This window comes from Terrapene carolina, unplaced genomic scaffold (genome assembly GCF_002925995.2).
Source record: "Terrapene carolina triunguis isolate 2854851 unplaced genomic scaffold, T_m_triunguis-2.0 Scaffold247, whole genome shotgun sequence".
Lineage (NCBI taxonomy): Eukaryota > Metazoa > Chordata > Testudines > Emydidae > Terrapene > Terrapene triunguis.
The window spans coordinates 8,770,597-8,796,206 of record NW_020664598.1 but is presented as its reverse complement, the minus strand read 5'-3'; the positions used below and the strand labels follow the sequence as shown (position 1 = coordinate 8,796,206).

Here is a 25,610-nt window from a genome sequence, read left to right as displayed (position 1 = left end):
TTCATGAAATAATAGAAGATTGACATGTTCATGGCTGATTACCTGGCTGCTATCACTAGCATTGCAAAGATTACATCTGGATTTAATAGCATGAAATTTCCATAGTTTACATTTTCTCCTAATGTTAATCAGTCCATACAGTTTTTCATCTCCCTTGCCCGTGTCCCCCGCCTCCTAGCTACACTATTTATCTTGTTGAACACTTACCATCTTTCCATCATTACCAAAAAGAACTAGGCCATTTTTGGTTATAAGCCCAGGTTTTGTGGTGCTTTTTATTGCCAACGGTTGTCCAGGAGGCACTGGCCCATCAAGTAATGATGACCCATAGAAAGTAACCATCTACAAAACAAAATGAATGACAGATGTATAGGCTTTAAATCTCTCTCAACATGCTGAAAATGCAATGACATTGTTTTCCTGCTGTTAATGGGGGAATAATAGGCCTTTGGTTCCCTTTACATGTAAACTGCAAAAATTGTAAAAAGCGACAAAGAGTCCTGTGGCACCTTATAGACTAACAGAAGTATTGGAGCATAAGCTTTCATGGGTGAATACCCACTTCGTCAGACCCCTCTGATACTTGCAAAAATTGGGTGACTATATTATCTGTGGGCTTCACAACCCAGCATATACAACTCTTTGCCCAAATGCAAGCCCAGGAAAATCCTGTGAGTGACAGCTATGTAACTCCAGGCCAGGCCCTTGTTTCTTGTCTTCTTACACCGCAAGCTTTGGGAGGCAAACACAGTATCCATCTCAGTGTTTACACAGTGCTTACCACAGTGGGGCGCAGATCCTGATTAGGGCCTTTGGGCAATATGGTAATATAAATATTAAATAACAATTATAATGACGAAATTGAGTATGCTTGGAAAATCTCCGAATGTTATTTACTAGGACTCAACTGTGAGCACTGCTGTGGACCTGTGAAGGGGCCAAAGAGGGCACAAGGAGCCCCCCTTACTCCCCTAAACAGGCTACCTACATCACCAGAACCTGTAGGGGAGGGATAGCAGCTGCCAGCAGGCTGCTATGTCCCCCTGCCCCCCAACTTATCCTGGTTGGTAAGGAGTGGGTGGGTACAGCTTTGGCTCTGGTCCCAATGTACCAGTGAGCACAAGGAAGCTAGTGCAGAAAGGGAAGCAATCTGAGCTAGCAAATGGCCTGGTGCAGATGACTTCCCCAATCCGGAGCAAAGAGGAACCAGGACCAGGCTGTGACTATCAGAGTCACAATCTGATTCCTGCCCTGCTCCTATGGTAGTGCAGCTATCTGCTGCCTTTTACTTGGGCTGGCCTGTAGGATTAGAATCCAGCCCATAGGGAGAGCCTACCGAAGGCTGGTCTCATAGCTAAGCAACTATCATGCAGCCATGAAAGTTACTTTGATTTGGTCTCGGTATACTTACCCCTGCCTCCGTGCTGGGAGCTGGACTAGAGGACCTCTTGAGGTCCCTATGATTCTATGACTTTAAAACATTTAAAACAAGGAACATTTGGATCAAGGACATATTGCCTTTTATCAAACTGAAAAGAATAGCTTTGTGATAAAGGGTGATTTACTTTTCTTTCTGGTAAATGGTCCCAGCATGCAAGGCCAACAATCCTTTAACAATATTTCATTTTGTATTTCAGTGGCTCACAGTATTATATTCTGGTGTTACCTTGGGACATTAGTATCTCATTATGAACAGTAATGTCTACCTATTTCCTACAATATCTGGCACTATCTGGCTCTGCCCTCTCTGCTTATTGATTTGAACTAGAGCTCGGTCACTTTCAGACACATGCTTTTATTTTTTCTTTGAACTAACTGACCCTACCAAAGGGAATCATGTCTTTGACTTAGCAGTGATTTTTCTGGTGATTGATACTGTGACACTATGCCCCCCATATTCTTCATGGAGATATTGTTATGATATGAGTATGGCATAATTATGATATATTTTGTGCAAGATAACGCATGTGAAATTTCATTGGAAACGTTATGATTTACTGAATATGATTATCCTATTTGTATGCATGTATCATTTCTGCATCTGAAGTTAGGAGTATTGACTATATCAATTACAAGTGGGTTTACACCTGGGGAACACCCACCAGACAGAATGCAATCAGTCTGGATGGGCCATTAGAGAAAACAATAGGTCTTAGAAGATGTTTATCACCCACAGAGAGGCCTTCCTGAGGACATTACAACCAGCCTCTGAGTTAGGGTTACAGAGGAATGTGACCAAGTCACCTGGTACTGGAATCCATCTTGGAATACCAGTGTTTTTCCACTGACTGGCAAAGGGTTCCCGCCATATGCAAAAGCTATTTAAGGCAGGGGAGTAACATTGTGGTTTGTTCTTCACTGTCTCCCCCCCCAAGATGACTGCTGTAAACACCTAAGACTGAACTGGGGAAGAAAGTATTGAACCCAGGCTAGAGGGTGTCTGGCCTGTGAAAGGATTATTTGGAGCTTTAAGCTGCAAGCAAGTCTCTGCAATCTGCCTAAAACAACATTTAGGGTGAAAATTTGCTGCTTATAACCAGTTTCTTTAGTATATTTAAGCTTAGTTTGTGTGTTTTTTTATTTGCCAGGTAATCTGCTTTGAGCTGATTGCTATTGGATAAATGCCAGGGAGGGAGAGGAATTATTTAAGTTCAGTACCAATGAGGACACAAGAACAAATGGATATAAATGGATATAAACTGGCCATCAGGAAGTTTAGACTTGAAATTAGACAAAGGTTTCTAACCATCAGAGGAGTGAAGTTCTGGAACAGCCTTCCAAGGGGAGCAGTGGGGGCAAAAGTCATATCTGGCTTCAAGACTAAGCTTGATAAGTCTATGGAGGGGATGGTATGATGGGATAGCCTAATTTTGGCAATTAATTGATCTTTGACTATTAGCGGTAAATATGCCCAATGGCCTGTGATCGGATGTTAGATGGGGTGGATCTGAGTTACTACAGAGAATTCCTTCCTGGGTGTCTTGCTGGTGAGTCTTGCCCACATGCTCAGGGTTAGGCTGATCGCCATATTTGGGGTTGGGAAGGAATTTTCCTCCAGGGAAGATTGGCAGAAGCCTGGGTTTTTTTCGCCTTCCTCTGCAGCGAGGGGCACGGGTCACCTGCTGGAGGATTCTCTGCACCTTGAAGTCTTTAAATCATGATTTGAGGACTTCAATAGCTCAGACATAGATTAGGGGTTTATTACAGGAGTAGGTGGGTGATATTCTGTGGCCTGCATTGTGCAGGAGGTCAGACTAGACGATCATAATGGTCCCTTCTAATCTTAAAGTCTATGACTCTATGACTCTATCCCTTATCACTTAAAAATTTATCTTTTGTAGTTAATAAACTTGTTTTTGTTTTGTCTAAAACCCGGTGTGTGGAATTCATCACTGGGGGGCAAAAAGCTGTTGCATATCTCTCTCCACATTGAGGGAGGGGACGATTTTCATGAGCTTATGCTGTACAGTTCTCTGTGCAGTGCAAGACAGTATAATTTTGGGTTTGCACTCCAGAGGAGGGTGTGCACTTGAGTACTGGGCAGCTCCTTAGCTGATCTTAGCATCTCTGTGTAAAGCTGCAGCTGGGTGTGTCCCTACCTGTATGTGTGCTGGTTAAGTGCAGTCTGAAACATGAGGGAGAGCTTGGCTGGCTTGCCTCAGCAATATAGTGTAAAGGGAGCCCAGGCTGGTGGGTCAGGCGGACTCAGTGGTACCCCAGCTACAAGTGGCACCCGGGGGAGGGGGCACCCATCACAGATACATTTTATTAAGTGAGTTGATCTATATTCTTATCAACGGGAGTTACATGTGATCACCAAAAGGAGGCTGCATTTCATCTGTAACTTTTATTACAAAAGCAAATAACAAAGAAAAGTAAGGAAATACTTAAATTTCACAGACCATACCTGGCCATCAATCACTGTCCAGGCTCCAGGTACTTTATCATGCCCTCGGATCCAGTTATGCAAAGCTTCTGCAGGCTTGTCCCAAGAAATCTAGGAAGTCAAGACGCATGATCTGATTCTTTCCTATCTCGCTATAAAGATAACATTTCTTTCCAACAACAGCTACAAGTTGTTTCTCTCTTTCAGTTGTTTATTTAAGAATCTAGAAGGGGTCTTGGTTAGGAAAGGAAAGGAAAACTCACATTTTCTAGCTGGCTAGTCATCAGAGTTGTAAATTAGGACACTATGAATCTTACTCAAAACTGCTTCTGCACAAGCTTTCCTTTTCAAAGTCTCTCATTCATATGATAAGTATGAGGATCACACATGGAGGATGCAAGGGTCCCACTTTATAAACTTTTTATAAATGGAACCTTCATAGCAAGAGTTAATAAATGACAGCTTATATTCATGTTAAAGACACAAGAAGTATGTGTTAGAGATCGGTACAATCCCATCAGTAAAAAGAATTACTTATAGTTATAAGCACCCTGTGGGACTCTATAACAACTCATTAATCATTTATTAAAACACTAATCATGTATTAACCCTTTATCAACTCTTTATTAAGTGAAACATTAATACAGCCTGGGATTCACACAAGGTATTCAAAGAATGAGTCAGTTTAATGCAAGGAACATGCATGGATCAGGCTGTGTTAAGGATACTTTTGCATAGCCCATCTATGACCCTTGTAATCCTACACAATGCATGCATTATGTTAGCACTTCTGCTGCTATGGGATATGATATGGACTTAAAAAAATATTTATTACAGAACCAAGCCCATGATATTCAGTGGGTCTCTCTAGTTTAAGCTCAGAGAACATTTTACAGCTATGTTATAAGCTGATGACAACAGGGTTTTACAACAGAGAAAAGAAGACGTTGTCTCATCCAGCTCTCCTTACTCAGGCAGAATTCCCAATCAACTGAGTCTGAGTGAGGAGAACAGGGTTGGGACAACAGACACAAATTTAACAAGTGTCATAACTCTACAATAATAAATAAATAAAACTAAAAGGCTCTAAGTTTTTCTTAATAACTCATTTTAATTTTACATGCATCATTTAAGTTAAACAACAGCGCTCGTTTTTCCTTGAGGCATCCTCAGCAGCAACCCTCCAGTGCACCTGTTGCAAAGGTCTAATATGCCTCTTCCCCAGGGGATTATCAGAACAGCTGGGACTCAGCCATCCTTCCTTAATCTGTTTTGTTGGTGTACCCATGATGTCCAGCAGTGTATGGGGACAACCAGAATGTGATCCAAGCCATTTATCTTTCTAGATCTGGGATCATTTTGGGAAAACCATCTGTAGATCTATTTGTCTCTTCAAAAATGTCAGTCAATAACTCTTGAGGCAGAAAAAGGTAATAGGCAGCATTTTATATGAAGACTTTCTATTGAGGCTACAGATTGAAAGCTTTGCTATGCTGGTTTTTTTTACCCCTTCTGTTATCAATAGTTTGCACTGTTGCAGCAAAAGTAATGGAGGAGTCACAGATAGCACTCTATATAATTTATGGTGGCTCTCCCAGCCTTGGGTAAGGTCCCTGCTTAAATAGGTAGAAAAAGCAAGGAAGAGTATTATACAACTGCTAGAGCATGAACAAACCATATAAAATATGTTCCCATTATAGTCTTTATCTAGATAATTTTTTTAAAAAAATACTTATTTAAAACTCCATCTGTTTGGCAGAGAATTAAATTTTCCCAGCATGAAATCTATTTCTGGCAGAGAGGCCAGTGCAATTTGTTGGCAAAAAGAAAGGTCTAATCCAAATGCATTTGTACAGGCAGTCTGATATATTAAGAAACAGCAGCTGTTCTACACACGTTGATGCTGTGTAGATGATCCTAGATAGGACATTATGTTGCTAAATATAAAAGGCTGAAGCCAGGGCATATGAGCTTTGCCTAGGGCTCTATTACATATCCGTGGAATTTGTCCAAAAATTTGGAGCAAAGGGATTAAATATCTTAAGATATTAATAACTTAAATATATCAAAAAGTATCATTCTACCCCGTGAATACAGAGGAGGAATCACAGAATAAGCCTTTCCCTTTTTATTAGTGAAAAGAATGGAGGGTGGGATATTAAGATGCATCTAAGTGACTTAGGAACACAGGTCTCATTTACTTTCAATAAGACTTGTGCTCTTAAGCCCCTTAGGTGCTTTCAAATTCATAGACGCCAGATCCAAAGCTCCATGAAGTCAATGGGATCCTTTCCATCAGTCTTAGGAGGCTATGGATTAGGTCCTTGAGGAATAACACCATATTTTAAAATACGAGCTGAACACTAGTCATTAGAAGTGGTTGTTATATTTATTTGTAAAATACAAGATCCATTGTAAATTACGTAATTTGAGTCTGAATGTTCTCCCTCTGAAATCAATGGCAAACTCAAAATGACTTAAATGGGAGCAGGAGCAGGCCCTTACTGTGCAGAGTACTCGATCAAAGACTCAACAGAAGATTAAGTTTCATGAGTGATGGCCATGAGGGACCATATGGTCTCTTGGCACTTGCAGAACCAAATCCTGGGATAGGAAAGAATACAAACCAACCAAGCAGCTCTTGGGTTTGCGCTGTTTTCAGAAAAGGGAATCACAGTCTACTATTGCTTTTTATTTAATCTTCTCCTCCCATCAGTTCTGTTCTCTCTCCCCCTATTCCTCTGCAAATGCTTCTCTGCCAACTGGTCCCCTTTTCCTTTGCCCATGCTGTTCAACTGCCTCCTCCCACTCTCTTCTGGGAATTCCTTTCCCATTGGCATCTCTTGCCTCTTCTCTGGCTGCAGCTACTGCTGATGGCACCTGTCCTTAAGGCCTGCTCCTGTTACCTCTCGTAATCCTTCTCCTATGCAGCCCCTAGAAGAGGAAGCTAATCTTTCTCCTTCTTGTTTTCAGCTGCTTTTAAGGAACAGCGTTATCTTTTTTTTTGCAAAGAAGAGGCTAAACATCTCTAAAAACAGCTGGAAGCAAAGAAAAGAAGCCAATACTGTGTGATCCAGTAAATATTCTGCAGACTATGAAAGGTTCATGGACCAGAGATTGAGACTCCTTGATCCAGGTACTTTGTTCAAATGTGATCACAAGTGAACATGCAGGTACAGAGCATATTTGTTTGTGAGTAATAATAATAAAAACAGAGGCAGAGAGGTTCCGTAACTTGCTCAAGGCCTGAGCGGAAGTCAGAGCTGGGATTGGAATGCAGACAACCCTCACTCCTGCTTGTCTACAGACCCCATTAGATCTCATCTCTCTCTCAGGCAGGATGGGCATTTTACAACATGCATATCTCCTATGCTCTGCTCCTGAGTTGTATGCTCCAGACTTCACATCTGAACTGGTTAACACAGAATTAGTCCAGAGAGAGTATTTGGTACTACAACACACTGTCTAAACTGTCTTTAAAGACACTGTGTGTGGCACTAACTATACTCAGACGAGTTTGTGCGATTAGCCCCTTAATTTATTTTTAGAGCAATAATTTCTACAACTAACGCTTGTAGAGAACAAGTCAGAATGATAAAATATTTCTGCACTTTCTATCTGTGCCAGACTTGTTCTTGCTAATTAGGACATGATCCTGCACATGCTGAAGTCAAAGGGACAATTCTCATTGACTTCCACTGGAGGAGTACCAATACACCAGAGATCTTTTGGCGCATTGAACATAAAGTGTAACCACACTGTTAATAGCAACACAATGTTGTTAACTCTACAGTACCTCTGCATTTTCTTTCTTCTGGATCCCTTCATATGTTGCCCCTTCTTCAGGCTGAGGTATCCGAGGAGCTTTACCATCAGCAATTAGCTGGACAGCTTCTACCTAAACAGGAAAAAAGCAGTTTTAATTGCTCCAATAGGCCAAATTTTCTCTTTGTTTACACATACTCTCCCCTCAGTGATACTTATTAGAGTCAGTAGAAGTTTTTCCTATGTAGGGTGCAGGACTTGGCTCTTTATTTATTTTTTAATCCAGGGTTGCTGAAGTGTAAGAGACTGATCCCGCAAAGACTTATGCATTTGCTAACTTTATCCACCACAGGCCCATTCACATCAAGAGTATTACTCACTCACAGTGAATAAAGCCAAGCACTTGCATAATCCTTGCAGGATTGAGGCCTAGCTGAGGGCAGAATATGGCCTATATATTGCATTCAGACTTTCTGTTTTTAACAGTTTGTAAAAACAGCAATTACTTGGCAGATTCCTGTGTAAATTCCTGCCAATATTTAACAGGAAAGGAGGAAGGGATTTCTCTACTGTTCCATGCACATAGCATTTTTTAAAAACAAATTATGGGGTGTGTGTATGTGTGTGTGTGTGTGTGTGTGAGAGAGAGAAAGAGAGAGAGAGAGAGAGAGAGAGAGAGAGATGCACCAACACACACACCAAAGTCCACACTTTTAGATTTAAATTTGACTTCCTGGTCCACAAGTAAGTAAAACAAGGTTCTGGCAATTTTGCTAAACAACAGAGCCCAAACCTGCAAATCCTTAGTGCCCTGCGTCATCTCACTGATTTCAGTGGGATTACTCCTGTGAGTAAAGATTTACAGGCTGTGATGCTCAGATAGTAGCAAGGTACAGAAGAGTTAATTTGCTCTGGGGACACTGTCAAACTGAAATTGTCTTCGTGCCTTCTGTGACACGTGGAAACAGTCACCTTTTTTAAATAACAAAACAAAGGAAGCTCTAACAGAAATGTCTCAAATTTTCATTTTTTTAATCTGAAAGCTCCAAGTCCCTGTTTTCTATGATGCTATAAACTATTTACTGCTGATCAGTCCAATTTAAAACAACAGGGCAAATTCAATGCAGGGATAACTCTACTGAAGTCAAAGGAGTTACATCAGAGATGAATTTGGCTCATTGACTTCAGAGGGAGCAGGATTTATTCCCAACTCAAAATATTGTGGGCCTCCAGTGGTGTGAATGAGCATAGCTTGTGAATTAGGAAGTCAATGGAATTACTTCAGCTGAAAATCTGGTCCAGTATATTCCAATTTCTTTAGTATCTAATTATATTTCATTTATGTTCAAATTCCAAGAGGATTAGATGTGCCAGATTTTTCCTTTTAAAATGTCTGTAGTCAGCACAGGTAGACTTACCATTGCTTTTATGCCTTCTGGGAAAAGAAAATGATTATATAAATCATCCACGGTATTGTTCCGTCCTACATCACATTCCCGCTGCAGAAGAATTGGTCCAGTGTCCAGACCATCATCAGCCCAGAAAATAGTAAACCCTGCTTTTTTATCTCCTTGAATTAAAGTCCTGCCAATAGAATACTTTAGAGTAAATATAGAGGGAATGGCCTTAGTCACAAATATCAACCCATCTGATAGTTCATATGACTGATGCAGGCACAATATGGAGATCTGTGTGTGTGGAGTCTAATCAGCTTTCTTAGTACAGTGACTTCATTGCTGTTATTCAAGGAGCTACAGGCTTGACACTGCTGATGTGTATACACAATGACATAAACAAGGCTGTGGCCAATGTTTTATGTGTTGTGCTTTGCAGTTCAGTCATTTTTGTTTCATAGTTTATTGTGCTAAATTATTTTAAATTAATTATGAATGGTACAACAAATGGCACAGAAGTTCTGCAGTGGGCTGTGATACCATTTGGAAGTTGGAACCATCAGTACTAACAAAACAAAACAGTACTAATGTCTGTGCATCTACACAGTCTTTTTCATGAACATCTCCAAGTCAGTTACTAAAATTACTAAATAAGCTTCACAATATATCTGAGAAGTAGGTAAGAGAAACAGAGGTGGTTCACTACTAAAATGTATTTCCAGGGTGGAACACAACAACTGTTTAACAAAGCACAGCAATACTACACAACAGTTTAAGACAAGTGAATAGGAACATCATATCCAGTTATTGCCTTCAATGGAACTATGGTAATTTACATTGTCTCAAAATCTGATCCTGAATTTGGAAAGAATTTTAGCCACAGAGGTCCCAATTCCACAGGCCCTCCACACTGCTGGAAATTAGGCACAATTGTATCTAGTTGTGTGGCTCAAAACTGACACACAAAATTAGTGAACACTTAACATTTGGCTGTATATAAATCACCAACATCATTTCCTGCATGTTCTAAATGTTCCTTGGCAGCCTCCCCCCTTAGTTTTTGAGGCCTCACAAAACAACAGCAAAAGCTGAAATGCTTGCAAGTTGGTGGATTTGGAAAATTGTAATGTTGGCAAAGAAGGTGATTGCACTGCAGAAGTGAGATTCTCAGTCTCTGGAAATACTAGCAAAAATACCTAAGCTTGTCATATTACTGGCTCTTGCAACTTGAAACAGAACGTTCAACAGAAGAGAACAGCTGCTTAGCAGATATTGTAGCAACACTGATGTGCTATAATAGAGGGTATAAGTCTTCAGTAAATTCTAATTCTGGTGGATTTAACTACATAACTACTGTTAGCAGTGGCAGATATATTATTAAACCTCCTCATACAGCAGTAAAAGTGTACCCCTATGTGTTTGAACTGAAAGAAGGCTTGACATAAGGAAGGACAAGTAGGGCTTGTTTACAGATATAATAAAAGTTTACAGATATGTAAAACCTTACACAGATATGTAAGGCACATATCTAAATCCGTTTAAATTTCCTTCATTAAGTGTGCACCTCTTTCTTTTTATATACTGAATCGAGTTATGTGAATAAAACCATACTAGAAACATGATTCATAGCAGCAATCTCAGTAGAATACTGAGTAATAAAACTGGTAAAAAAAAATCAATCAACAAAAACTACACTGGAACCTAGGAGTGACGGAGAGACCAGGGCCAAACCTTCAGCAAGGTGGCTCAATTAAAGTCAATAGAATGATACCAGTTTAAACCAGTTGAGGATCTGGCCTGTGTATCTTTCAGAGATATGGGAAATCTAAATAGCTTTGGGGTTTTTTGGTAAAAAAAATAAATCATCTCACCAATTGATAGCTGAAGCTCCTCTGTGGCGGGGAAGGATGGATGGATGATAGATAATTGATCCATGCTTAGGACTGTCAATAACATCCATGGGGATGAACTGCGTACAGAATGGAAGTACATTTAGATCTGCTCCAACTGATTTGTAGGCTTCAACTACTTCCCGGATAGGCTTGCCCTTAACTCTCCATCTGGGGAACTTAAAAACAGGGGTGCCATCTTTCTCTGCTGCCAGTGCTAAGAAAAAAGAAAAATACATTTTTAAAAAAGAAGTATGTTACATTAAAAATTAAAATGTAACAAATAAGGATAACATCGTATGACAAGTAAATCAGATAGTTAAATAAAAATGGCTGCTTTATATTGATTCTAAAATGCCGTTGTACTCTATTGCCCTGTATATACTAACCTGTGCCCACAAAATTCAGGTACCTTTGGCATGGGGAGCATGTTACTCTTATTATAAAGCACCATAAACAACTACTGTATGGTACTTGTCACAGGGTGGCTGGTCCCAGTGATTAAAGTAGGTCCAGCACCTCTGTGCCAGAACAGGTGCCCCCCGTCGGGCCAATTAAGGGGGTGCAGCTGAACCTGGGTCAAGAGGGAGTTTCAGTAGGTACGTCTATATTGAAATGTAAACCCAGGATTTGAACTCAAGCTCAAGCCTAACCCCCCTTCTTTCTACACAACAATCGCCACTTAACACACAGAAAGGAAGGTGAGCGATGAGACCTTGGCTGTGATCAGCTAAACAGTCTCCAGTGTGCCCAGTTCCTTTTAGTATTACATAGTCTATCTCATACTCCAGTACGAGAAATATCATGTGGAAAGGCTAAAATTTCAAGGAGAAAGATCACAGTAAGAGGGACAACTGTTTCACAAACAAAGGAGTAAGTATCATCACGTAGGAGGCCATCAAGGGAGAAGGTTGGCATAATAGTTAAACCAGGGTTAATCAATTATTTTTTGTCAAGGTCCAAATTTCTTGGTCAAAGTATAGTCGAAGTCCAGACTCCAGAGAAAATAATACAAAAACAACAACAATGGTAATAATGAGTAAATAAAAAGATTTCACAGTCTGAGATACAGAAGTGCCAAGCACTCACAGCTGTAACGATAGTTAGTGGTGTCACAGTTCCCAAGGTAATAGCACCCCTGACCCCTTCATGGGCTCCTTGAGGGCACCCCACTTAGATCTCAAGCCTCTAAGCATTACCTCTCTTAGGGCAGAGGCCTACAACTCTCTCCCTCTAGACCAGGGATTTAGGCTGCAATTTCTCCTGCAATTCCCTGTGAATATCTGATCAGGTGTAACTTTAGTTCAGCACCTTCAGTCCTGTTCTCTCAGGAGCAAGGACCAGCCAGCCTTCATAAAGGAAAGTATTATTTATTCAGAAGAAAGCATTGCAGAAAAAACACACCTTAAAAACAATAAACAGCTTGGGTGAATGTCAAGCTTACTAGGTGTTACCCTTCTTCCACATGGAGACCTGGCATGTTTTAAAGCTTCAGGTCCACTCGCAGAACCTGGTTCCATTGGTCACAGTCTCATGCCAGTTCTTGGATTGGATGAGAGAGGCTCCTTCCCATGACAAGTTGGTCATTTTATATCATTTTCAGTTCTTTGTCAGGCAGTCTCTGGAACCAGGACAAACTAGAATATGCCATTTTCTCCAGGAATGAGACTTCTTCAGACTTGTTACCTACCCCCCTGCCCTGGTGATTTTAGTTCCTGCAAGACCTTGTAACTCCCTAATTGGGCTAGAACAGTATCACTAGCCCATAAAGATACATATGACATTTATAAAGCTGATAAAGTCATGCTTCTACAACTCATTTCACAGGTTGATAGTTCCTGATAGTTCATTCATGCTTATGTGACTTCTGTTACTGCATTGCTGTCCCAATTTTAAAAAAGAAATTAAACCCTTCACACCAGCAAGTAACAATACAAGGTGAGAAGGGAAACCAAGTCACATTTTTTCAATAAAAATAAATCAGCAGTTTCCCAAATGGGAGCTGTGTTTTGAACATATTAAGAACTATATAATGCTAAGTACTTTGAAAAATCAGGTCCTATGTGTGTCAGATTGGATACCCAAAATTAGTGGATACTTTTGACTTTATTGTCTGTGTCTTAGTTCCCTATCTGTAAGTTGGGGATAATGATGCTCCCTCATCTCACAGAGGTGTTATGAAAAAGACAGTACTCTTGGTGAAACACTCAGATACTATAGTGACATGTGCCATAGAAGAACCCATGAGGAAAGTAATAATTCTGTCTTCATAACAGAGTTTGAATAATGTCTGGTAAATAAGGCCTGGGGCCACACACTGAACAACAAGGAAAAAATAAAATATTGAATAGCTGCTCAATAAATGAGCACTGTCCAGTCTGTGCACTGAATGAGCAGGAAAAAGTAATATGGCATCATGTAATTAAAGACTGTACCATAATGCATACGCACAATGGTGCCAAATTAAGATTGCACAGGCCATCTGCATTCTGCATTTCCTAACTTTTAAGTAAATGGCTGTGCAAGCTTAATAATGTTATTTTAGCATAGTGTGTGTGCGGGGGGGTGCAAGATTTTGCATATCCTAGTCTTTTCCTCTAGCAAGGAAATCTCAGTCCAGGTGAATTTTATGTGCACAGTAAGAAGGTCCTGTGAGGGTAGATGATTCTTACAGAATTCCAAAGGAAAAATATCACTATGGCCGTATGACTAATGAGATGATGACAGTCCTAAAGACACAGAGAAGGGAAAAGGAAATCCTTTACATAGGGAGCAGAATAGTATTCACCACCCCTCCCCCAATGTTTAGTCCTGCCTCATAGACCTGGAAAAAAAACCCAATCCTTTTGGCGTTACAATGTGCTCTGTTTCTCTAGTGTGTGCACATGCATGCTTGTGCTTGCACCCTGCTGTCCTGCATTGTACAGAATTAGATCTCCTCACCTGTTCATTGATTCATCATTGTTTTGCCCACTAATGGCTGGCCTGGAAAAAGGCTATATGCACTACTGCTACAATAGCAAACAACTAACAGAGTTTCCTCTTTGACTCTAGTGGTAGTAAGTCTTTCTGGAAATAAGGGTGAGAGTTCTTCTGAAGATAAGTGCATGCAGTTAACTGAGGACAGTACCATATCTGTGTGTATATTCAGTCAAGAACAGAAATGTTCTAAGGACAAAGAACAAACAAGAAGCTATGTTCTAATCTCTCAGCGATGCAGCAGCTGCATCCATCATTAAATTCATTTTTTGGGTCTATGTATTAAGCACCTATACAAACAGAATGGAATGATGAATGTTATTAACTGTCTAACCGTGACATTTCATATCTTGTCTAATGATCATATCTATCTGGAATAAGTTTGGTTTCACAGAACTTAATTTTCCACTTCAGCAGTTCTGTACGTGACTTTCAATACAACTACCTAAGATTCATTGCAGTCAGTGGTATCTTGCAATCTGGTTCAAATGATCACAGACAACTCCCCTAAAATATATTTTCTGAGGCCCACTGTGTAGTCTTCCATCTCTATAGTTACAAATGAAGAAGAACGAGGAGTACTTGTGGCACCTTAGAGACTAACAAATTTCCTAATCACATCAGCCACACTATCAGAGGCTCGTTCACCTGCACATCTACCAATGTGATATATGCCATCATGTGCCAGCAATGCCCCTCTGCCATGTACATTGGCCAAACCAGACAGTCTCTACGCAAAAGAATAAATGGACACAAATCAGACGTCAAGAATTATAACATTCAAAAACCAGTCGGAGAACACTTCAGCCTCCCTGGTCACTCAATTACAGACCTCAAAATCGCAATAGACTCCAACGAGAAACTGCAGAATTGGAATTAATTTGCAAACTGGACACCATTAAATTAGGCTTGAATAAAGACTGGGAGTGAATGGGTCATTACACAAAGTAAAAACTATTTCCCCATGCTAATTCCCCCCCCCCCATTACTCACAACTTCTTGTCAACTGTTGGAAATGGGCCATCCTGATGATCACTACAAAAGGTTTTTTCTCCTGCTGATAATACCCCACCTTAATTGATTACTCTCGTTATAATTGGTATGGCAACACCCATTTTTTCATGTTCTCTGTGTATATATATCTTCCTACTGTATTTTCCACTGCATGCATCTGATTAAGTGGGTTTTAGCCCATGAAAGCTTATGCTCAAATAAATTTGTTAGTCTCTAAGGTGCCACAAGTACTCCTCGTTCTTTTTGCTGATACAGACTAACACGGCTACCACTCTGAAATGAAGAAAAAAACCACATTCAGGAATAACTGCGAAGTAGAGAAGAAATAAGTACACTAAACCTGGGCAACAGAATTTATTATACACTAGATAAATCCAATTGCACGACTGACCCAATACCCCACCAATTAGGGTAAGACACATGGTCTATTATGTTGTAGAATCTATTGTAATAGAGTGTACAGGCCCATTAAGGCTTGCAAGAGGAACTCTTCTGAGCCCACACTACACCTTGACACATTTGCATCTAAGAAAACCTGTGGGACAGGAGATGAAGCACAATGTGGCCTCAGTGGACCCGAGAATCCATCTAATTTAATTTAGGTTATAAATCTCTTCATTTTATAAATAAACAGTGGAGTTTTACCCAATAAATCTTGATGGTATTAAAGTAGCCTTCAGAAGATATTTATTTAGGCATGTATTTCACACTGTATATTGGGAGTATGCATGTGTGATGTAAACCCTTACAAAATTCTTTGAACTATAGTCCTTGCACATGTATTGCCTCTGCTTTTAGAAATAAAATCTCAGCTGACTGACCATACAATATCATCATCAAATTCCACCTTAAATTGAAACTATTTTGAATCATTTGAGTGTAAAATGCAGCAATCAGCCCAAACCAATTTTTTGTCACCTAGTGTGCAGTAAACTAATTTTATGGCCAAGCTAAAATAAATAATTGATTGAAATCAATTAAAGTTTTGCCCAAGTGAGTACTGCTTTGGTTGCATAGTATTGCAACATTTCTCTATAGTACCTTCCCATAGCTAGCTGAATTATCTGTTATTAAGCTAGTAGAACTCACCTAATTCTTCCTAACTGTGAAAAGCTTTGTAATTTTATTTTAAATGAGACAGACTATAGAATTTAATAAACTTGAAAGCAATACACAAGTTTGGGAATGGTTACTGCCTGAATAAGCAAAATTTATGGTTGACTTTTCCTTAATAGAAGTCCTGTAACAACATGTCAGGGAATTCTGAGTGACTGGAAACAGTTTATTAAATGTAATTTAAAATTCTGATTAGCCACTAAGGTTAATTGTGTTTTGGTGGTTGTAGTTGTTAATCTTATTAACTAACTGTTGTGGCACCATGGAGAAAAATAAAGTTATAATTAAGACAGCCATTTCAAAGCAACTCCTTTGTTACTCCAGACTCAGTGCTAGAATTATACTGCACAAGTACACTACTAAATATGATCAGTCAGCAACTATTACTTCTAAAGGACTAGAACATACCTATATGCCTATGCAATGGAGTAAGGGGGGATAAGTTGTCCCTTTACTCTCTTGAATGGTCTGCTTGTACCATAAGCTGCAGTGCGCAATGGGAAGCAGGATTTGCAGAGCTGCTATTTCATCTCCACACCATACAGGTAGTCAGGAGAGACCGGGGCCGAGGACAGGCGGAGTCTTCGCTGCATGTCCTCTCAATGTGCCAGACAGCACAGCTATGCCAGCAAACCAGATGACATACTGGGCTGAATATAGGCCTGGCACCCCAGCAATTTACTTCCTCCCCAAAGCAGGATGCTCTGAATGACACTCTGCTTCTCAAGCTGTTCCCAGGGCAATGCAACTATGAGATGCTCTTTAAATGGGGCAGATTGTAAGGTGGTGGTATAGCCCATGACAATTAACTCTAGATAGAATTTAACCTAACACTGAAATAAGCATACCAGGTTAATTATTTTATTATGCCAAAAAACATGGCACAGATTTATATATCTGGCTATACGTACAAATGACTACCATAAGGACAATGCCCTCTCATGGAGAAGCAAGTTAACTGTGCTTACGCACAATGATGATACTCACATTGCGATTGATTATACTTACCCAAAGGGTCAGCTTTCCCATTCACGTCTGGAATGGTGAACACTCCGACGACTCTATGTCCCTCTTTCTGCAGGTGTCTATACACTTCTTGACCAAAAATACTCTGACCTATCAGAGCTAGCTTTAGCTTACGTTGATAAGCCTGTCAACAAGAGTTAAAGCAAACTACATTTTAGGATGCAGAAGAGATACGTTGCTACATGTAATTCTGTCTTACTCTTTCTTAGCCAATGTTAGTTTTGATTTGTAAAGCAATAGTGTCTTTCTGTCCCAACAATATAATGGAATAAAATAAATGACCCATTTTTCCACCTCGTTCTTAAGAAGTACATATAATCTACAATTTAGCGAGACCATACTTCTTTGCATAGAAATGTCACTTGATATTGTTACTGCCTCCTTTATTATTTCATCAGCAGAAGTCTCTCCAGGTACATGCACTGCTTATTACAAAAAGGCATAACAAAATCCTACCTACGATCGTCAAACCATGAAATCTTATCTTTGAAACAGACTCTTAGCAAAATCTAGCCATTTCTGCCACAAGTTTCTGGAATATGCCCTCTAACTTCTAATTTCATCTATTATTCTTGCAGGAAAATTGAAATATTTTCTAAGAATGACAAATGTCAATAGACTTGACACTATGTTCAATGTCACATTAGTTCAAGCCACTCAAGGCATCTCTGGCTGAGCCCAGTTCCAAAGTCCTTCCCTCACATAACAGATCTTTGTAGTACTGTCCACTCAATTGCTACTTCTTGTTCAGCCAATCAATAAGACAAACAAGTTTGTTTACATTTATGGGAGATACTGCTGCCCGCTTCTTATTTACAATGTGATCTGAAAGTGAGAACAGGCTTTCTCATGGCACTGTTGTAGACAGTGCTACAAGGTATTTACATGCCAGATATGCTAAACATTCGTATGCCCCTTCATGCTTCGTCTTGTAGGCTCTAAAGTTTTACATTGATTTGGTTTTGAGTGCAGTTATGTAAAAAATAATAATTCTACATTTGTAAGTTGCACTTTCAGGATAAAGAGATTGCACTACTGTACTTATATGAGGTGAATTGAAAAACATTATTTCTTTTGTTTAACTTTTTACAGTGCAAATGTTTGTAATCAAAAATAATAATATGAAGTGAGCACTGTACACTTTGTATTCTGTGTTATAATTGAAATCAATATTTGAAAATGTAGAAAAACATTCAAAATATTTATAATACATTTAAATTGGCATTCTTTTAACAGTGCGATTAATCACGACTATTTTTTTTAAAATCCTGACAGCCCTAAAAACAAGCAAACGAAAGTACATATGTTTGTAGCAATCCTTCAGAGAGCGGGAAACAGTTTTGTCCTAGCAGCTGCAGCAGGAGCCTTCTTAGGACTCTGCTCTCTTTATACGTGCCAGTTGATAGTCAGGTGCAACTCCTGATTCTTTCCCTGAGGGGACATCTCTAGGTTCTAGCTTCTCTCCTACCGGGGATGCTGCCTCTTCATTAGGGAAGCTGGGACACAAGGGTACCATAACCAGTAGGGCCACCATTTGGGTCCCAGAGGATTTGAACTGCCCATATGAGTGACTTACAAATCCTGTATAGATTAGCAAACATTCAGGTACTGAAAGATATAATACTTTGAAATAAACAACAAACCATTTCATGATGAAGAGTCAGTTGCAGTACTTTTTGCAAATGACATGAAATGATCCATTTTAAATTGTATTTCAGCTACATAGTTAGTCCCAGAAAGAGGTCTTAAAAATTGGTAGGATGTTCATGAATATAGGAAATGTTCATGAATTAGGAAATTTCCTGTAGCGCTATTTCGAGCCATAATGTTCTCTTGGGTGTGTGCATGCAACTTGCAGTGAAGACAACAGGAAATGAATTTGGCCAAGGGTAAAATTTGGCCCGTAGGTTGCAACAGTAAAGAAAAAGTCCTCCTGTATTATAGTATCAGACAGCACTGGTGCAGCTGCAGCAGTGCTAAGTTGCCAGTGTGGATGGGAGTAGTAAAAATGCCGGAGCCTTGTCTACATTGGCGTGTACACCGTTGCTACCTCCAGTACAGTTGTACTATTGGTGCTAACAGCTATAATATGGCAACATATTTTTCTAGTGTAGACAAGACTTTCTTGTTTTAAATTACAGCGTTCACATTATCCCTTGAAATTTTTATATCCTGGCAATGCAACATAGCCACAGCTAACTCTGGCTACCAGTGCTTCATCACCTCAGCTTCCGCTTTTCAGAAACACAGGCCCAGTTATAAAAATCTGAGATTGGGTTTTTCTAACCATTTAACTGTTTATGAACACTCCAGGCAAGTTCAAGAAGTGTTCACCTGCTGTGCTACTGAATGTATCTGGTACAGTATGAAATCCACTGATTTCTATGGAATGTTAATTGACAATGGCAGCACCATAGATGTGATGGAAAAAAACATTAGAGAAAGTCCTCCTGATGCAAGTTACTTGTTCTACATTTGTTCTCTTGTTAACTGTCACTCAATAGCACCTCAAGTACACAGAAGTAGTGGTCTTTTAGACTTGTATTTTTCTTTTTCGGTGTATTCCCCACTAAATAAGGACTACCAGCAAATGAAGGTAACAAAAAGTCCACATAGATCATTTATCATCCACAAATCATGACCAATTAAGTACCATCAGAAGAGTTAAACTCTTCCTTTCCTGAAAACAAAAAGTAAGTGTGAGAGGCATACCCAAATAGCCAAATTTCTGAAGGGACCTTAACAGAAGCTAAAACTATGCATGTATTTTTATGTGTCTGAGTTTTTAGCTTCGCCAGCTTCTGCATTTAGGAGTCTGAGACTACAAAAACTCTGGATTCAGAGAGCAAACTGCAGCTGGGAAGGCAAGTCTGGAAGTTAGCCAATTTGCCAGTACAATTGCCATTTATGCTTGGAAATTCACATTGTTTTGCATTCTTGAAAACTCAGACAAGAAAAACTGCACCAGCAATTTTAAGTCAATAAGTATGCTCAATGTCTAAGTAAATGGGGCTTGAAAAATATTTTAGAAATAGCACTCTCATCTCAAAATATTAATTCAGAAGAGCAGTTTTGTTTCCACAGGTCAAGTTTTTAATAACATATATTCTATAATCATAAACTTATATCTCTATTCACTAATAATTTATACGTACATAAATCTGATTCTTATGTTACATGAAGCTGCACACAAATTACAATTCCAGATCATGAGCTGCTGTAAATCAGTGTGTAGATCCACTGGAGTCAATGGAGCAACATTACGTCAGTTCATGCTAGCTGAGGATCTGGCCCAAAATTGTTACTGAGCACAGATTTCTCTATGTTTAGCAAAGTTCTGAGCCAGGAAGTGGTTAGGGATAAAGAGAGGATGCAATCTTTAAAGCAGCAGAGAATAAGTATAAAGTGGTAGAACTAGTAAAATAAGAGCACAGAATGCTCATACATGCATGCTGCATGCATACACACAGACACAGTTACGTTTCTGCATTCTGTTGAACAAGAAGATTAACCTGACAACAATCCAGCTACATCATATCGCATACGTAGTAAGTTGATCGACTGAAAATGATTTTCCCAGCACGAAGGATATATAACTTCTCTATGACCAACTATTCTTGAATAATTTCTCCCTTGAATTGACACAAACATAGTTTCCATTAACATTCAGTATGGATAATGCAATCCTGTATTGTATGGTCACATATATTTGTAGCTAGTAGAAAGTAAGAGCCAAATCACAAGTCCTCCAGGCATAGAACTCCTATTGGGTTCAATGGAGTCCCATACAAGACGGGGATTGCAGGATCAGGCCACAAATCCCTTTCTTTACTTCTGGTTGCTTCCTTTTGTCCTATTTAAAAGTACCAATTGAGTGACACAGCTGAGGATCTTACTGCAAACCTGTGTCTTGTTCTGGAATTGGAAGATCTTCCTCTAAAACTGTTTACACAACTTGCTAGTCTTTTGAGAGTGGAAATTCCTTGCAGCAAAATGATACGGAGACATGGTAGAACTGCATAAAAGTGCAAATTCTGTAAAATTATGGGGGAATGTAGGACAGCCTGGTAGTTACTTCTTCATTGAAATGCCACCTCTGGGATGGACCACTAAAAAGATAGGTCCCATAGTCTAGCTCCTAAACAGGAGCCCACTACATGCCATCAAATCATGCAGGTGGCATATGGTGATATATTAATAAGAGCAATCCTCATATACATTGCTGATAATGGACTTGTCATTGCTTTGGACATATGTATTGGTACTATGGAGGCAATGTTGAGCTTCCCTTGTAACCACCTAGCTGACAATGAGCACATAAAGTTATCAGATGCACTGCTTCTCATGGGAAGGTTCTTGATTATTCATTATTGGTGGGGACTTCTTCTCTTCTTCTTTTTTGGAGTTATCCCAACAGGCCTGGAAAATAGTGGAGCTCAAACTGATGACAGAGAGATGGCTCAATTTTACAAGGTATAGAGCCCTTTTATTTTTATTGCAAGGGAACTTCTAGAGGAATTTTGTTAACATGGAGAATATCCATGGTCTTACAAAGCTGTGTGAGCAGAGGATCAGGGATTTGGAAAGTGTCTGAACATTCTTATTTAATTTTCATTTGTTGAACTTGGTTTTGCTTTCTTTTTTCTTCCTTATGGTATTATTTTGCTTGTACACCTCTACCCCGATATAACGCTGTCCTTGGGAGCCAAAAAAAATTACCGCATTATAGGTGAAACAGCATTATATCGAACTTGCTTTGATCCGCCAGAGCACGCAGCCCTCCCCCCCCCCCCGGAGTGCTGCTTTATCACGTTATATCTGAATTTGTGTTATATCGGGTAGCATTATATCGGGGTAGAGGTGTATTATAACAAGGATAAAAATACTCATGGGAAGATCTCAAAATTCACTCTCATTTTACTTTGATATGATTCTCCCTAGCCAGATGCAGAGAACAAGATCGGTGTAGAGCACACAACCTGAAAACTAGTTTGTACAGGTGATGTACAAAGATAGGCACCCAAATCCACACTTGGGCATCTAAATAAAAATGGCCTCCTTTTAAGAGATGTTGAGCATCCACAGATTCCATTGGCTTCAGAGGAAGTTGCGGATGTTTAACGTTTCTGAAAATCAGTCCTCTTTTATGTAGATATAAATATAGATATAGCTGCCTAATTTTTTAGGCATATACTTTGAAAATATTGGCTACAATATCCATTGATTTTATGGTATTGATTTACCTTACATAAAATAAAATTACTAGAGTTTATTTTAATGGCTGTTTATATGACACACAGCATTTCAACATTTACTCCATTCTGATTCTTATTCTTCTCCCATGCACCTCCTGCAACATAAAATAAGAATACACAAGCACTGCATATATTAATAGTCTTACAAGTCTCATATCAAAAGCAAATCACTAAAAAGTGAAAATGTGTTTATGCTACAGTTTCTCCTTGTGAAGAGAAAAGTTAACGTTGCAAAGGGTATTCATTTCATTGTTATAAATAACAAATATTTCTGGAATTGCCTATGGTGTGTGCACCTCTAACATGTTTCACTGGTAGTGCTTTCAGTTCAATTTCCCTGCAGATTATTTTTCAATAGCTCCCTTTCTGGTTACAATATTATATTTATTCTCTTCAAGAATTTAGACACTGTTACTGATGACAAGGGAAATATTTTTTTATGCTACTTCTCTTTAAAAACGATGTAAAATGCTTCTCAAAGGATACATTAACATGGTAACTTTAATTCTACATAGTGTCAGGATTCATGCACTAAAGCCTTGCTCCTCTGAATGAAAACCAATAGCACTGCCCCTCCCCATCCATATCTCTGTATGCAGCGTGTCAGTCATCCATTCACATTGCTGATGCAATTCCAAAGAGCTTGGCTAAAGTCTCTTACTGTAAAAACCCTTCAAAGCAGATTCCCCAGCAGGCAAACAGCCGTCCTCACCCTTGGTCATGCTGTCAAATATGAAACACAGAGCGGGCTTCGGGGGGAGAAAAACCACCCCCAAACTGCATTCAGCCGCATCCATGAATCTTAACCAGAGTGCCCGAAGCATCTCGTCTACTTTACATCAAATTTTAAGGGACACATTTAACCGGCCATAAAGAACAGCGTGGATCGTTATCACAGTCTCCCAGCAGAGCTATGCAGTTTAATCCAACACCAGACAGACAAATGTCCGCCGCGCCTTGCATTAATTCTCTACAGCCAGAGTGTAAGAACTGATGTTCACAAACTGACACGCCTCCAAGGCCAGCATTTGGAGCAGGAGCTGAAGGTTTACTTCTCAATAAGGAATAGCCATGCCTGTTCCCAGTTTGACTACAGTAGTGAGAACAAGCCTGGCTATTTCCTTTTGAGAAGTAGATCTTTAGCCGTCTTTCGCAGCAATTACAGCCTCGGAGCACCGCTGATTGCCGGTTCATAGTCTTGCAAAGCAAAGATGTTACAAAAGCATCATCGATTTTCTTCGTCGCAGCTCCCAGACGCCTGCGATACACAGCATGGTATCAGAGATTATTCCGAGATCCGCGCCATATACCGAGATCCACCAGAGTCTGGCAAAGCAAGATGTTCCTATTTTTGTAAATAAGTCAAATATCCCCTGAAGGGATCTCTGACCGTCCAGTGCCAAAATTCATGGGATAACATCTCGGCCTATTTTTATCCTTTCCTGGCAGAGGTATTGCCCAAGCACCGCTGACTTGTCCTCCCCTCCCGCCCCCCATTTCTGGGCTATTGCGGCTTCTCATCCAAATACGGAAAACAAATATATGCTCACAGTCTTGCAAGCAAAAGCAATATATTTGCCAAGTCCCACTGAGCCTGTCCTGACCCTACACCCCCCTCCCCCCAATCTCCCGATAACCCTATTGCTCATTCCTGAGCTACGGCCTCCTGCAAAGCTCTTTCCTTGCGGGAACCCATCCTCACACACTCACTGTGGCCGTGGTGGAGAATTTCCTCAACAGCTGATGGGCTTTCCACAGCATGTTTGCAGGGTCTTTGGTGCCAGCGGCTCGCAGGTCCGAGGCTTTGCCGGGAGCAGCTGCAGCAGCGCGGTGGCGAAGTGAACACCTGTGCCTCGCTCCCGGGGACAAGCAGAGGCAGAGGGGGAGGCGGCCCAAGCTGGAAGGTTTGTCTGATGCAACCCGAGCTGGGTGCCGGTGGCCGCGAGCCAGGCAGGCGCGCACACAGGCCAGCAGCAGCAGCAGCTTCGCCAGCGCCCGCCTGCGCGCGCGCGCTCCTCCACTCTGCCCGCCCGGGCTCTAAGGGGGCTGCGGCGCAGGCTCCCGCCTGGTTCGCTGCCAGCTGCCTGGGAGCAAGACGCCTCCTCTCCTGCTGCACCTGCCCCTCTCCGTGCGCGGGAGAGCGGGTTGTTTCCTCCTTTGTACGGGGAATACAAAGCCTCCCCGGGTGGTGGCAAGGGCCGAACTGAGCGGGGAGTTCAAGCAAGAGCAAAGTCCCAAGTTGCCCCCTGGGGAGATCAGGCCAGGAGGCGGGAGCTATTTCCCTGGTCCGAGAGGAGGGGTTTACTGCTCCCTAGCTGGTGCCAGTGCGCAGACAGAAGACAGGAGCGGCTCAGGCACTGCAGAGCTTGCAGGGGATGGGGATGGGGAGCGGGGGGAACAGGCGTTCGGTTGCTTTGCTTGCACAAAAGGAGGATAGCCCCGTGGGAAACTGCTGCTTCTCCTCAGAACAGGTACTGCAGGTCTGCTCCAGCAGCGCGCCTGCTCCCTGACCTGCAGGGTGCGTTTGATAGGCGAGAGGGTAGTGCTGGTCCAGCTCTAGTCAGGGTCCTACGCCGTGCCCAGCACTGGGGTAGACCGATCCTGGAGCATGAAATGAGCTTTTAAGTTTCCCTGGTTCGGCTCACTAAGAATCCTGAAGATGAGGGCCCAGAGGAGTGAATCTGATGGAATGTTGTTTGAGGAGCCAATGGCCTGAGTGAAGGACACAGGTTTTATGCACTATGGGGTAACCCGTGTGAGGCCACACGCTGCTGCATTCGATACCAGCTGTAGTTCCCATACTTCAATCCCCAGCCTTGAGGGTCCACACTCAGTCCTTCTCGTTTCCGCGCCAGTAAGGTTACCGATGGCATTTATTTGTTTTAAATCTTGTCAGAAGGATGGATGCTGGTGTCAGTGGTGCAGCTAGCAGTATCTTCCTGAAAATCCACCTTGCCCACTGCCTGTGATTTTACTGGGAGTCTGGTAATATGTGGTGTTCTTTGTTTTGTTGAGGCTGGTTTTTCTTTTAAAGCCCCAGCAGTCTTCTGATTACATGAACATTTCAGCTTTAGTTTTAAAAAGTAAGTTTATAGTCCTCAGGGCTGTGGAGAAGAGCTTGAAAATACCAATCTTCCAGGCTCAAAAAAACAGCAAACAAAAATACCCCCAGATTAGTTATTTTTAAAACATCAGTCTCATGATTTCCGGGCCTGACCCATGATTTCTGAATGCTCGGGGTTGGTAGTACTGTTAGCAGGAGTTTTATTCCTGACCACAGTGCAGA

General features: G+C 40.8%; 1 protein-coding gene across 2 annotated transcripts in view; it reads right to left on the bottom strand.

The window, feature by feature from the left end:
- Nucleotides 1–24,231, bottom strand: part of ALDH1L2 (aldehyde dehydrogenase 1 family member L2) — a 49,004-nt gene extending 24,773 nt beyond the window's left edge. Inside the window, exons 1-7 of one of the 2 annotated variants that reach the window (XM_026657529.2) lie at nt 24,035–24,231; nt 17,052–17,193; nt 10,917–11,151; nt 9,070–9,235; nt 7,683–7,784; nt 3,908–3,997; nt 208–342 (exon numbers count right to left, since the gene is read on the bottom strand). In XM_026657529.2, the coding sequence (XP_026513314.1) occupies nt 208–342; nt 3,908–3,997; nt 7,683–7,784; nt 9,070–9,235; nt 10,917–11,151; nt 17,052–17,193; nt 24,035–24,085 (921 nt within the window). In that variant the 5' untranslated portion in view covers nt 24,086–24,231. Of the gene's footprint in view, nt 1–207; nt 343–3,907; nt 3,998–7,682; nt 7,785–9,069; nt 9,236–10,916; nt 11,152–17,051; nt 17,194–24,034 lie in introns of those variants that run through there. The other variant, XM_026657530.2, reaches the window with a different exon arrangement.
- Nucleotides 24,232–25,610: the final 1,379 nt, after the last annotated feature.